The 12,995-nt window shown below is 37.8% G+C and overlaps 1 protein-coding gene across 1 annotated transcript in view; it reads right to left on the bottom strand.

Annotated features, from left to right (window-relative positions):
• Positions 1 to 994: 994 nt before the first annotated feature.
• The window catches only part of LOC121167762 (neuropilin and tolloid-like protein 2), a gene marked incomplete at its 5' end in the record, with an annotated part of 35,695 nt that continues 23,694 nt past the window's right edge, over positions 995 to 12,995 (bottom strand). Inside the window, 2 exons of the mRNA XM_040997343.1 lie at positions 995 to 2,307; positions 3,940 to 4,053. Coding sequence (XP_040853277.1) covers positions 1,727 to 2,307; positions 3,940 to 4,053 — 695 coding nt within the window. The remainder of the gene's footprint in view (positions 2,308 to 3,939; positions 4,054 to 12,995) is intronic.

The following is a 12,995-nucleotide window of genomic DNA, read 5'->3' as shown; positions in this document are numbered from 1 at the left end:
TTAGTTCTTTGAATAGTGTATTCTTCAGTTTGTTTCGCTTTCCAAATTGTATTTTTTTTCAACAGGGAAACATGCTAACTTAAAATTAAATAATAAATATACTCTGTGTAGATTATCCTATCTCCTGCACATTTGATTTTATAAAATTAAACATGTCTTAAAAACACATCTTGAAGCAGTATGTGTGTATATATTTAAGGTCATAATTTTCATGAATCTAAGAGAACATATCTACATATACTTAAAAGACTCAGTGAAATTCAACAAAACCCCAAATTCTCACTTGAGAATTTACAGGAAATACAGAAATGAGAATTTTTCTATTACTTGTGATTTGGTAAACAGGTTCCTTTTCCATATATATATATATATATATTTAGATCTCAAATCTCAATACATGATAGAAGGACCATGTAACAAGGTATATGATTTATGCAGTGATGTAAAGCAATAAATATATGGTGAGAAAATGATAATAAACTAAATCCAGTTAACAAAGCTTATGAACACATCAAGTTCTTTACAACAGATTGTACACAGCTCCATGATACACTACCTGCATTCAGATCTACTAATGTGAATACTGAATGAAATCTGTATTTAGTTTGTCTAGTATCAAACAATATCAAAAGTAAAAACAATGAGTTCCATATTATGTTTAAAACTTATCATTTTATATACCATAAGAAACATAACATCAAAAATGCTGTTTAAAAAGAGGAAGTTGTTACTTTAGCTAAGAGCTAGAAAAAATGTACTGTCCCATGTTAAGACGCAATTTAAAAGGTTACAGTTGCTCAAGAATTTCCCACTAACTTTCATAAGCCTTGGTTCCTGTATGTGATAAGATAAAACACAGTGCTAACAACCATAAAAACAACAGGAAATAGATTGGTGACTGGAATCATTGCAAATAAACATAATTACTTGCTTCCCCCAAATGAATGACTGTTTATTGGAATGAACAGGCTTTCACTGGATATGACCTAATTTGAGAAATTCTGAAGGCTTACTAGAAAGCTGTTGTGTTTCTCATATTTTAGTTATAACTGGTAATGATAGTGTAGACATTGTGGGGTTATGAAATTTTCTAGGGTAATTTACACAAAATATAAAGGTGATAAATCATATCATTTACTACTTCTCACAGAAAAAGGACTGAGAATCCAGTAACAAAAGATGGAAGTAGAGAAATAAGTCAAGAAACAGATGGATGAAATACAACTCTGAGTCTTAATTGGCACTTATCACAGTAATTAGCTGTAATTTTGACACACTTCAGAAGAAAGGCTTATGCTGAAGTATGCGGCACATGAACCACTTATTTTTATATAAAACATCAAAAGCTAAAATTTCTAAGTTCATAAAACATACCGACTTAAAGAAAAATAATACAAATGTAAAGGAAAATCTTATTTTTCAGTTTATTTTTGGATCAAAATATTGACAGCTGTATTATCAACAGCAGTACTCCTGTTGTTAATACTGAGACAGCCTGGGCCTGACACGAGACGGCCACTCCCCTCTCCAAGCGCCGTGCAACACCACACGGCGGTTTACTTCTGTTGACTGAACATGTATATACTGCCTGATACAATAAATAGGTTAAGAGCAAATAAAGGTTTTCCCAGTTTTGACAGGGGAAGGGGACTTGTTGGAAACAGCATGGGTATTCTGTAGGCTGCATACACACGCACTGAATGACCATGTCACCTTAAGTCGAAGATTAAAAGTCGATGGATATGGATGCTTGTGCAGAATCTTCTCGCCCCCTGACATAAATTTCACAGGGAATCTCCTCCATTACTCTGTCTTCTAGAGCCTGTTCAGGGCATTCATGTGCCTGTTTAAAAGTGTAGCTAGTTTTTTTGAAGGTGCTGTTAAATGTCTTCATTGGCTGTGGTTGTGCAAAATCGTTGCGGAAAGGAAGCTCCATGGAGCTGAGATTGGTCCTGCTCTGTTTGACGCTGGCTGCTTGCGATCCACAGTGATGGTCGTGAATGCACCGGGAGGCAGTGGAGGAGCGTCGCAGCTTCTGGTAGTTGTCCAGCTCTTCTGACAAGTCTGCCAGGTCTGCAGAAATTTCTTTGTCCCTTAGTGAAAACAGTTCATAATGAGGAGGATCAAACACTTCTTGGAACCCCGTTTTATTAAATGCAGTTTTGCAAGCCATGACCTTTTTTCGAGGCTGCTTCACTTGTACTAAAATAGAAATAATGAGAAGGACCAAGACAATCCCTGATGTAATGCCAATAATTGTTCCATGGGTTTTAGTGATTTGTTCAAACACTCCTGCTTTTTTCTTTTCTGTGGAGAGAAAAAAGGTTTTCAAATTTTGTTAATATGAGTCTCAGCACAAGCTGGTAAGGTAATTTTAAGTAAAGGAGAACACTTGGGTCAAATATGCCCAAGGCAATGCACCTTAAAAACAGGTTTTTAAAACAAGATTTAAAAATCTTACAGTGATTTCTGGTTAATCACAATGTAGCTTGATCGATTATAGAAAAATAAAGTGCTTGCTTCCTTTACTCAAAAGGTATACAAATGTATGCAACTTGTGAATTAGATTCAAAAAATGCAGGAAGTGGCACAATAAATACTCTTGTTCTACTAAATTCAGCTTTCTGCTGTATGGTAGGTTTCAGCCATGCGTAAGGATACCCCTTATATTTCTACTGGTGACTACGACAGAACAATCAACATGATCAGGCTAATCCAGCCACCTGTTTCATGTTCTGTTTGATTATCAGAAAATACTTCAAGTCAAGTACTCAAGACACCACATACAATTATATCACTTTGTCATATATTAAAACTATTAGGCTCTTGAAACACAAAACTTTAATTCTGAGACACTGATTTGATAATCAGCTTGCAGACATTCAGCTATTGCCACCAGTCGTATTTTATTTTTCAGAGCATATACTAGAACTGTAGCATGGGGAATTTTATGGAAAAATTTTAAAAAGCAGTTTTTAGAATAGGTCTGTTTTTAGGGTATAACACTGAATCTATCAATTGATTTTTTTAAAGATATATTTTTATCAGAAAGGCAGATTTACAGAGAAAATGAGACAGAGAAAAAGATCTTCCATCTGCTGATTTATTCTCCAAATGGCTACAATGACTGAAACTGAGCCAATATGAAGCTAGGAGCCAGGGGCCTCTTCCAGGTCTCCCATGAGGGTGCAGGGTCCCATGGCTTTGGACTACCCTCTACTGCTTTCCCAGGCCACAAGCAGGGTGCTGGATGGGAAGCAGAGCTGCAGGGACATCAACTGGAGCCCATATGGGACTCTGCTACTTGCAGGAGGAGGATTAGTCAACGGAGCCATTGTATCTGACCCTATTAATTGATTATTTTAACAGAGATGTCTTCCATCCAATGCTTCATTTTCCATATGGCCAATCTGAAGCTAGGAGGAAAGTTTCTTCCAGGTTTCCCATGTGGGTACCGGGGCTAAAACAGTTGGACCACTCTCTCCTGCCTTCCTAGACACATGAGCAGGGAGCTGATGGCAAGTGGAGCACTGGGACCCAAACTTGTGCCCATGAGAGGCTGGCCTCTGTAGGCAACAGCCTCTTAACTATGCGACTGTCAGCCTTGATCTTTTATTAAATAAAATATTCTAGGCTACCTTTTAAATGATCTAGACAACTAGTAAGGTATCTTCAGAATACAAATGACAAATTTTAACAATAAGGGCAGAAAATATCATGACACATTTCCGACTTTTCTGCAAACAACAACAAAAGTTTTGTTGAGATTAAGTATTTCTTTGTGCTTGTACCATATCCACTGAAAAGAACACTTATAAGTCTCCATTGCTGTTAATCAGCTATGCTAGGTAAGGTTTTTGAAAAAGAACATTTAATGTATCTTAATTAAAAGCACATTATTTTTTCCTCAAAACAGTTTGGTTTTTGCATAGTACTCACCTTTACAATGATTCTCATCCCAAGGGTATGCACAGTTTTGAATACCATTGCAGACTAAAGAATTATTGATGCACATGTTGCTATGGCAAAAAAAAGTACTGCCTGTGCAGGGAGCTGTAGGGGACAAGAAAATTACATTGCTACAAACAGCAAAACTACAAAAAGCTTTTGTTTTACTTTTTAGTGTCTGATTTTGTAAGAGTACTTTCTGACTGCAAAGGACTTCCCCAAAATACACTCTGTACCACACAAACAATATGATAAGAGCCAAGATTCTGATGCAGATTCAAACTTTTTCTGAGGCTGGGACCAGCCTTTTTACGTAATGGTGACATGAATTATATTCTCATAGCTCTCACGGGTCTAGTATACAGTAAGGTAATGTTTTCAAAACTATAAAAGTTGATAAAGATGTGGAGACAGAATTCTGTGTACATCGCTGGTGGGATTGTAAAAGGTGTGGCTGCTGTGAAAACTGGCAAAAAGTTAAATAAAATTCTCTTAAGATCTAGTACTTCCAGTTTTAGGTATAAACACAAAAGAACTAAAAGCAGGAAGAAAATACATTCTTATTATGTCCCATCCTGAACTCCACTCATTATATTAAGAGGCCTGTTCACAGAAAACACCCAACTGTCCCAGGGGTTTCTTTTTCTTCCTCCCCTTGTTTAAAAACTACTCTCCTTATACTGACTTCCACAAACAGACTATGTGTCTTTCTAGGTCTGCCTTATTTTACTTCGTGTAACGATCTCCAGTTCCATTCACTGCCACACTGAACCTGATCCGACCTTGTTCTATTCCCAAGTGTGCAACGTCTGAGCCCTTCAGGCACTTCTGTCCCAGCCTTGGGAGGACGGTAACCCTTTGTCTTCCTCCCTTTGGATCAACTATACAGGAACTGTTTAAAAAAAAAAATCAGCACACGAAAGTTGCCTGCACCCTCATGTTCATTGTGGGGTACTCACAATAGCTAAGATAATGAATTCACTCAGATGCCCATCAACTGATGACTGGATAAGAAAATGTGGTATATATATATAATGGAATACTACTTAGCCATAAAAACAGAATCCTGTATTTCACCATTATGTTTAGTAAACTAAGACAGTTCCCAAGAAACAAACATTTTGCAGACTCGAGGTAAGTAACATACAAAGTTCTTAAAAACAGAGCAATATATATGAGCAAAACTGCCATTTTTGAGATTTGATTATTGGCCTTGTCTATATAGTTTTTAGGAACAGTGGTTTTTCTACTTACTACGTGTTGAACTCTGTATTCCGCAGAGTGTTAAGCTTGTGTTTTTAAAGAAAGCTGAAAGTGTATCACCGAAAAAAGCTAAGGAAATTAGGAGAAGGCAGAGTGCCAGAAAGGGAGGGAGATAGGCTAGGGTGGGAAGTATCACTCTGCTCTTAAAACCACATGTATGAAATATATAACATCTGTTCTTAGATGAATTTTAAAAACACTGGAAGCAGAAGTCACACTTGCATATCAGTGTTTCCATCAGTATTATTCACAGTTGTCAACAGCTGAAATCAGCTTATGTTTCCACTGACAGATGAATGGATGAAATATGGAAATAATGGAATATTATTCAGTCATAAAGAGAACTAAAACTCAGATAGATACTATAATAAATGATGTTTGAAACATGCTAAGTGTAATGAGCCAAATACTCCATTTAACCTAATAAGTGTTTGATCATATATTATTTACTACGGGACAAATACAGGATTCTACTTAAATGAGGTAACAAAGAGCCAAATTCACAAACACAAAGGAGCAGTGTGTTACAGGGACTTGGACAGATGGTATGAAGTTTCAATCTGTTAAAATGAAAAAGCTCTGAAGATAATGGTGTGTGGCTGTACAACATGAATGCGCTTAATATCACTGAATTAACTGTACAAAAGTGACTGAAATTTTGTAATATCAATTTTACATGAGAAACAGGCAGAAAAATCCTTTCTTTCATACTTCAAAATATTTCAAAGGCAGGCACGGACATTTGTCTGCTGGTTTACTCCCCAAACATCCACCATGGCCAGAGCTGGACCAGAATGAAGCAGGAACTGGGAACTTATTCCAGGTCTCCCATGTGGGTGGAGGAACCAGCCACTTGAACCATCACTGCTTCTTCTCAGGATGGACATCAGCAGAAAGCTGGAATTGGGGGAGGAGTCAGGACTCAACCCCAGGACTTCAACATGGGTGTCTCAAGCTGTATCTTAACTGCTGCAGCAAATAATGACCCCTAGATTAAAAAAAAAATCTTAAAAAAATGGGATGAGTATCCTGTAATTTCTTATTTTATAGACCCCCCCCCCCTTTATTTTCAAGGTGGGATATCTTTTTTCTTAACAGTGACCACTCATTCATTTTCCAAGATCATCTCGAATATTACCTTGTGAAAATCCCTTTAAGTTTCCTTTTAGCTAACCACTTATGTTTGCTCCTGTTATAAACCCTTCCACCTGGCACTTCTTGTTGTATACATGAAAATTTCGTTATATTGGATTAGGATTCAATGTGCTTACTTCTACTAGGAAATATGATCCTGGAATGTGTAGAGGTGTAAGTCCAACACAGCAGTAGAAACTCTTTTCAGTGCAATATTTTCCCATCAAATAAGTTCGTAGAGGTAATCCCAAAATCAAAAGGTTCACTTCCCAAAAGGCCTCAGTGCTGAAGTTGAGCTAACCCAAAGCTGGTAGCCCGCAGCTTTTTCCCAGTTTTCTACATTGGGCGCCTGGGCCATTCTCCACTGCCTTCTCAGGCTATTTGCTGTGAATTGGAAGTGGATCCCAGAACTCTCTGGCACCCATATGGGATATCACTCTGGCAGGCAGAAGCCCAGCCCAACACACCACAGTGCTGGCCCCTCAATGCATATTCTGCACCATTTTTTCTTTGGATAATGTGATTATGTGATTTATATAAATACAATAAATATTTCAATAAAACGGAAAGAATTTCAGCTGATTATTTGAACATACCATCAGGGCCAGAATTTCGCCAACCTGGTTAAAATAAAGGTAAGTTACCCCACATCAAAGGCCCTGGGTTAGTGTCCTGGCTGCAGCTCTTGACTCCAGCTCCCTGCTAATGTGCATCCTAGACAGAAGGTGGCTGTGGTGGCCCAGGTAATTGGGTTCCTGCCACCCACTTCACGCCCTGGTTCATCCCTAGCCCTGATTATTGTAGGTGTTAGCTGAGTGAGTTGTTTCAAAAAATAAAAAAAAGTGAGAAAGGTAAAAATAAAATTATAATCAGAGAAAACACATTTATCAACTAAAAAATTCCATATTAAAAATGACTTTTATTTGAAAGGTAGAATGCCATAGAGACAGAGATATCTTCCATCTGCTGGTTTGGTCTCCCATTTGTGCGGTGAGGTCTCAAGTACTGGAGCGGTTTTCGGCTGCTTTCTCAGGCACATTTTCAGGAAGCTGGGCTAAAGGTGGAGTAGGTACTCTGAAACAGAATACTGGCTCAGGAAGTGCTGGTCCCAGATTTTACAGTTTTAATTCTAAAAAAGCTGTGCTTCATCAGACTGAACACTGGAACTGGTGTGATGCCACACTTACTAATCCTTCCATCTTCAAGCACTGGCATTCCACGTGGGCACCAGTTCATGTCGGGCTGTTCTGATTGCCACTCAGTTCCCTGCTTATGACCTGGGAAATTAGTGGAGGATGGCCTGAAGCCTTGCGACCCAGCACCCATGTGGGAGACCAGGAATAAACCCCTTGGCTCCTGGGTTTGAAAGGGGCCAGCTATGGCCATTGCAGCCATTTGGAAGATCTTTGTCTCTCCTCTGTAAATCTGCCTTTCCAACAAAAATAAATAAAAGAATTGAACACTATACTGATAACTTGAATATTTTATAGTTTTTTCAACATGAGAGAAATATGAACATTTTGTTGGACTAATAAGTATTGGTTCTTTCCCAAATATTATTTTTCTCTTAATTCATATACAAAAAAAGTCACAGGGAAGGTGCCTGGCCTAGGAACTAAGATACTGGCTGGGATGCCTTCACCCTATATCAGCACACTGGGACTGAGTTCCAACTCCACTCCTGACTCTAGCTTCTGGTCTGGGCTTGCACCCATGTGAGAGACCTGACTGTTGTAGGCATTTAGGTTAGTAACTCAACAAGTGGGAAGTCTGTCATCAGATAAGAAATAACCTTTAAAAAGACAAGAATTTAGTAATTTTTTTCCCCTCTGAAGAGACTCTCTTTAGCATGCAGTTGCAAGAAGTTTGGGGCTATTTAAGTAATATCAGTTATAAAACTGGTATTTGATAACTACCTGTCTTATCCCACTATATCTTTCTAATTTCTGATTATGGGCTAGAAAGAGTTACTACTTAAACTGGGCTCCCAGAAAGATCCTAAAACATTGGTTAAGTATAGTGAATAGAAAATATAAAAAATTGCTGTTATAAAACCTCTCTTTAAGTAAGATAGGATCCTGTAGAAAGTATTATTCCTCCAAGTTCCAGGGCAGCAGATTACTAATCCATGGTAGGTCACTGGGAACCGGGGCTTGTTTGCCCCTGCCCCTATTAACTAACCCCAAGATAATTTAGGCATGACTTTTTAATTTACAGATGCTTAAACAGTCTCAAAGCTACACTTGGCACAGAAATTCAACTACAGTAACTACAAGTGGTTTTATGATTTAAGAGTCTAAAACTGCCAAGGACTGAATAATTTGGCATACAGAGCTGTCCAGTCCACAGTGGAAAAAGCAATGGGCTAGTCTCAATATTGTTACTAGTTCTTCTATAGACTCGAAGCAATGTCACCCCTACCCCCAAGGGGTGAGTGGGTCTCTGCTTTCCTAATGTAATGGGAGCATTTCCAGGTTTAAAATTTCATGACTTCCGAAATAAGCAAAAAAGTGGCAGGATAGCAGCCGAGACACTGCACCCAGTGCCTAGCTTCAAGGCCCTGCAGCCCCTGATAATGCAGTAAGTGATGGCTGGGGTAGCTGGGTTCCTGCAACCAACACAGGAAAGCTGGACCAAGCCCCCAGCCACTGCAGGCATTCGGGAATTGGAGCTCTCTGCATCACTCTTTCACATAAAATAAAACTAAGTAAATAAAAAATGGATACTATGAACTTAATGATCTTAAGCTGATCTTTTCTAAGTACAAAAGCATATATACCTGATAATTTATTGAGAGATTTAACTTGTTAAACTATATTTAACTTGTTAAACTGCTGCAATAAGTGTTTTTTGCTTCAAAGCTTACTGTAAGGTATTAGTTATAAATGTATAAACCTTTATGACTTCAACTGAGCTAAGAATGGCTTTTTAAAATAAGAACCGAGATTATTGGTTATTGATATGTGATACTAATGATTTGCTTCAATTCAAAGCTATCATAAAATGGCTGAACTGTCTTTATAAGTAAGGAATAAGTGACAAAAATAGTGCCAGTTATGAAATAGTCTCTACTTATAGCCAGAAGACTCTACTTTCTGCTTTTTCTCACTACTGGGTAATGGTGTGGGAACGAAGAGGAGGCTTAGGATTCCAGCTCCCCCCTACTTTTGATGAGATGTGGAAATGATGCTTGAAGATGGCTCTGTCTGTCAGCTAAAACCTGCAGGGGACCTGTAGGCAATATGTCACTGAAAATCACATTATGGATTTATTCTAACAAAAATATCTTCTGCTGCTTTCACAGTTTTAGTCCTAGAAATTATCCACATACTTTCTTAAAGAGCAAGGTACATATTAGTATTCAGTGCCTGGGAAGAAGCTAAACATATCCTGATTGCTATTCTATACCATCCATTTTAACAAAGCTATACTATTTTAGTCATATCTGCAATCTACCATGGGTAGGCATGAAGTGAATCTTTCATGCAGAATTAACTCAAATAAACTTCCAAAACACTTTTTCCATGGTTGGATTCATAACAATTAAAAATCATTGCAAGCTTAGAAAAGAAAGAGAAATAGTTCAATAACTTGAATTAATGATAAACATGTAAAAATTTACTGAATTGAGATATGAAATGTACTTTTCAAGTACAGATTTTAAAACTGGAACTTTAAAAATAAAAATCTATGAAATCTCTTATTTTGATCACTCCTATGGTTTCTTAAGAGCACATTTCTTCTTGGGCAACAAAATTAAATTTAGGATATGTGGCTAGATATACAGAAGTCTTATAACTTAGTCTTACATATTAGTTAATATGAAAGATATCACTTAAGGGAGACTTTTCATCAGCTTAATGAAAATATTTTAAAAGGTGTAGGGGAGTGTGAGAAGTGATTTCATTTGTTGGTTTACTTTCTAAATAGCTGCCAACAGCTAGGCTTGGTCGGATAACAGCTAAGAGCCAGGAACTTCTTCCTGGTCTCTCATTTAGGTATTGGAATCCAAGTGCTGCCATCCATGGCTTTCCCAAACATATTAGTAGGGAGCTGAAGTGGATCAGAAGTGGAGCAGCTGGGACCTGAACCAGCACCCACTGAGAATATCACATTGCAGGCAGCTCCTTAACGAACATATCTGAACTAATGGAGAAATCACCAACTGCATACACAGAAAATACCACAGAAGTCATAAGCAGTGGAACTAAACCACCCTAGCGGTTTTGTTATATAAGATTTTGATGGGGACTACCTAAAAGAAATAAAATGGGAGCCAAAACTACGAACAAGAAGTCACATTCAGGAGCAAAAATAAATAAATAGAATTTTACTAACATAGCTTTATTCAACCAAACTGATCTATGCAATAAAGGTAACACAGAAATCCCTAAGGCTGTTAACTTTAGCAAGGATGGCCCTTCTAGCACCTGTGAATCTGCTTTCCTTCATCCCCTGACAAAGTTAGTCCTCAGTACCTAGAGCAACTATAAATCTTTCCTAATGACAAACACCTATTTGCTTTTGGGACTTCAGAATTTTCACACCTGGCAAGCGGGGTGTCTGCGTAAGCAGGCCCGATGAAAACCTTGGGGGATGAGTCTCTGATGGGCTTCTCTGGGCAGAAATACTGCATACGAGATACTGCTTTCATTGTTGTTGTTAGAGAACCAGGCACACTCTGAGTGGCCCTCATGGAAGGAAGCCTGTGCAAGAAGTTCTTGACTCTAGCCATCTTTTCCCTGGCTGATAAATTCAGTGTAATCAATCTTAGCTGTGAATACAAACACATTCCGGGTCCTGTAAGTTCTCCTAGCAAATCGCCTAAGAAAACAATATTTAAAACATGTTCATCTTAACTTGAAATTAATACATAATATTACTAATGGGGCACTTATTTAAAACCAAGTCTGAAATCTGGGTGGTATTTTTGTAAATATGGCTCATATCAAGTTAGGCTGATTATATTACAAGTACTCAAAACCTGCACTATGCTACCAATCTTATAATTGTATCACACTTATCACTTTGGATGTAAAGCTAAAATACTTGCTATGCTCACAAGCACAATGGATAAAATATAACATAATTTCAGAATCAATGTGATAGAAACCTAAACCCTCAGCTATTTCTGGGACTTTCAGATACGTATCTAACTGGCAAACAACAACAAAAATAAGGTAGTGGTGAAGAAAAGAGGCAATAAAAGCTGTAAATTTACAGAAAAGTAAAATGGCATAAGTCCTTTGTTATTAGTAGTTGCTTAACTCTCCAATGAAAAGCAAGAGATTGGTTTAAAAAAAAAAAAGCAAGACTATCTGCTGTCTGTAAGATACTCATATTAGATGTACAGATGCCAAAATGGAAAGTGAAAGGATAGGAAAATTCCATGCAGTTACTAAATAGCACCATTAACTAATATTAAACAAAAAAATGGACCTTCAGTCAAAGCTGTTATAGATGACACAGTTGAACATGATATTTGGATACAAGGTTCAACTCACCAGAACAATATTAAAGGGGCTGGCATTGTAGTGTAGCATGCAAAGCTGATGTTGGTAGTGCCAGCATCTTATACGGGCTTCCATTTTTGAGTCAGCTCCCTGCTAGTATGCCTGGGAAATGGCGGAAGTTAGCCCAAGTGTTTTGGGCCCTACACCGACATAAGAGACCAGAAAGAAGCTCCTGGATCCTGGCTTCAGTCTGGCCATCAGCTCCACCAAATGCAGCCAACTGGGGAGTTAAACAGCTGACAGAAGACTCCTTCCTCTCTTTCCCTCTACCTCCCTCCGCCCTTCAAAAATAAATAAATCTTAAAAAAATATTATAAACATTCCCCAGGTGCTAGAAATTACAAGAAGCAAACTGACAGAGGGACAAATAGTTGGGACTTCAACACCGTCATTTTCAATAATGGGTAAAATCACGAGACAGAAGACAAACATGGAAATAAAACATTTGCATAGTCTAAACCAACTGGGCAAGACACAGAGAGAAAACTCCACCACACAAAAATGAGGCTCTTCCTCAAGTGTGCACTGAGCAGTTAACCCACATGGTCAGTCACACATGCCTTAATGGATTTTAAAAGCCTGAAATCAGGTCCCAAAGTGATAGCTTAGCGGCTAAAGTCCTTGCCTTGCACGTGCCAGGATCCCATATGGGCGCCGGTTCTAATTGCCTCAGCAACAGCCATTGTGGCTGCTTGGGGAGTGAATCATCAAACAGAAGATCTTTCTGTCCTCTCTGTGTATCTGACTTTGTAATAAAAATAAAATAAATCTTTAAGAAGCCTGAAATTATATGAAATGTCTTTTCTAATCACAATGGAACGAAATTAGAAATCAAGAACTGAAGAAAAATGGTAAAATCCACAAATTTGTGAAAGTTAAACTGCACATCCTACACTATTTTCAAAGTTGTGATTTCAAAGAAAATAGAAGAAAAATTATAAAACACCTTGACACAAATGAAACTGAAAACACATTAAAGCATATGAGTGGTAAAGGTAGTACTGAGAGAGAAATTTCTAGCTGTACATGACTTTGTAAGAAAACTTCACAATTTTATACCTTAGGGAGTGGGAGAGCAAAAGACAGTGTAGAAGTAATAAAATCATAAATATTAGAGATTTAAAAAAATAGATACGA

Source organism: Ochotona curzoniae, unplaced genomic scaffold (assembly GCF_017591425.1).
Source record: "Ochotona curzoniae isolate NIBS_2020 unplaced genomic scaffold, NIBS_Ocur_1.0 patch425, whole genome shotgun sequence".
Lineage (NCBI taxonomy): Eukaryota > Metazoa > Chordata > Mammalia > Lagomorpha > Ochotonidae > Ochotona > Ochotona curzoniae.
The sequence above is the reverse complement of the archived record's forward strand: the minus strand, read 5'-3'. Positions and strand labels throughout refer to the sequence as shown.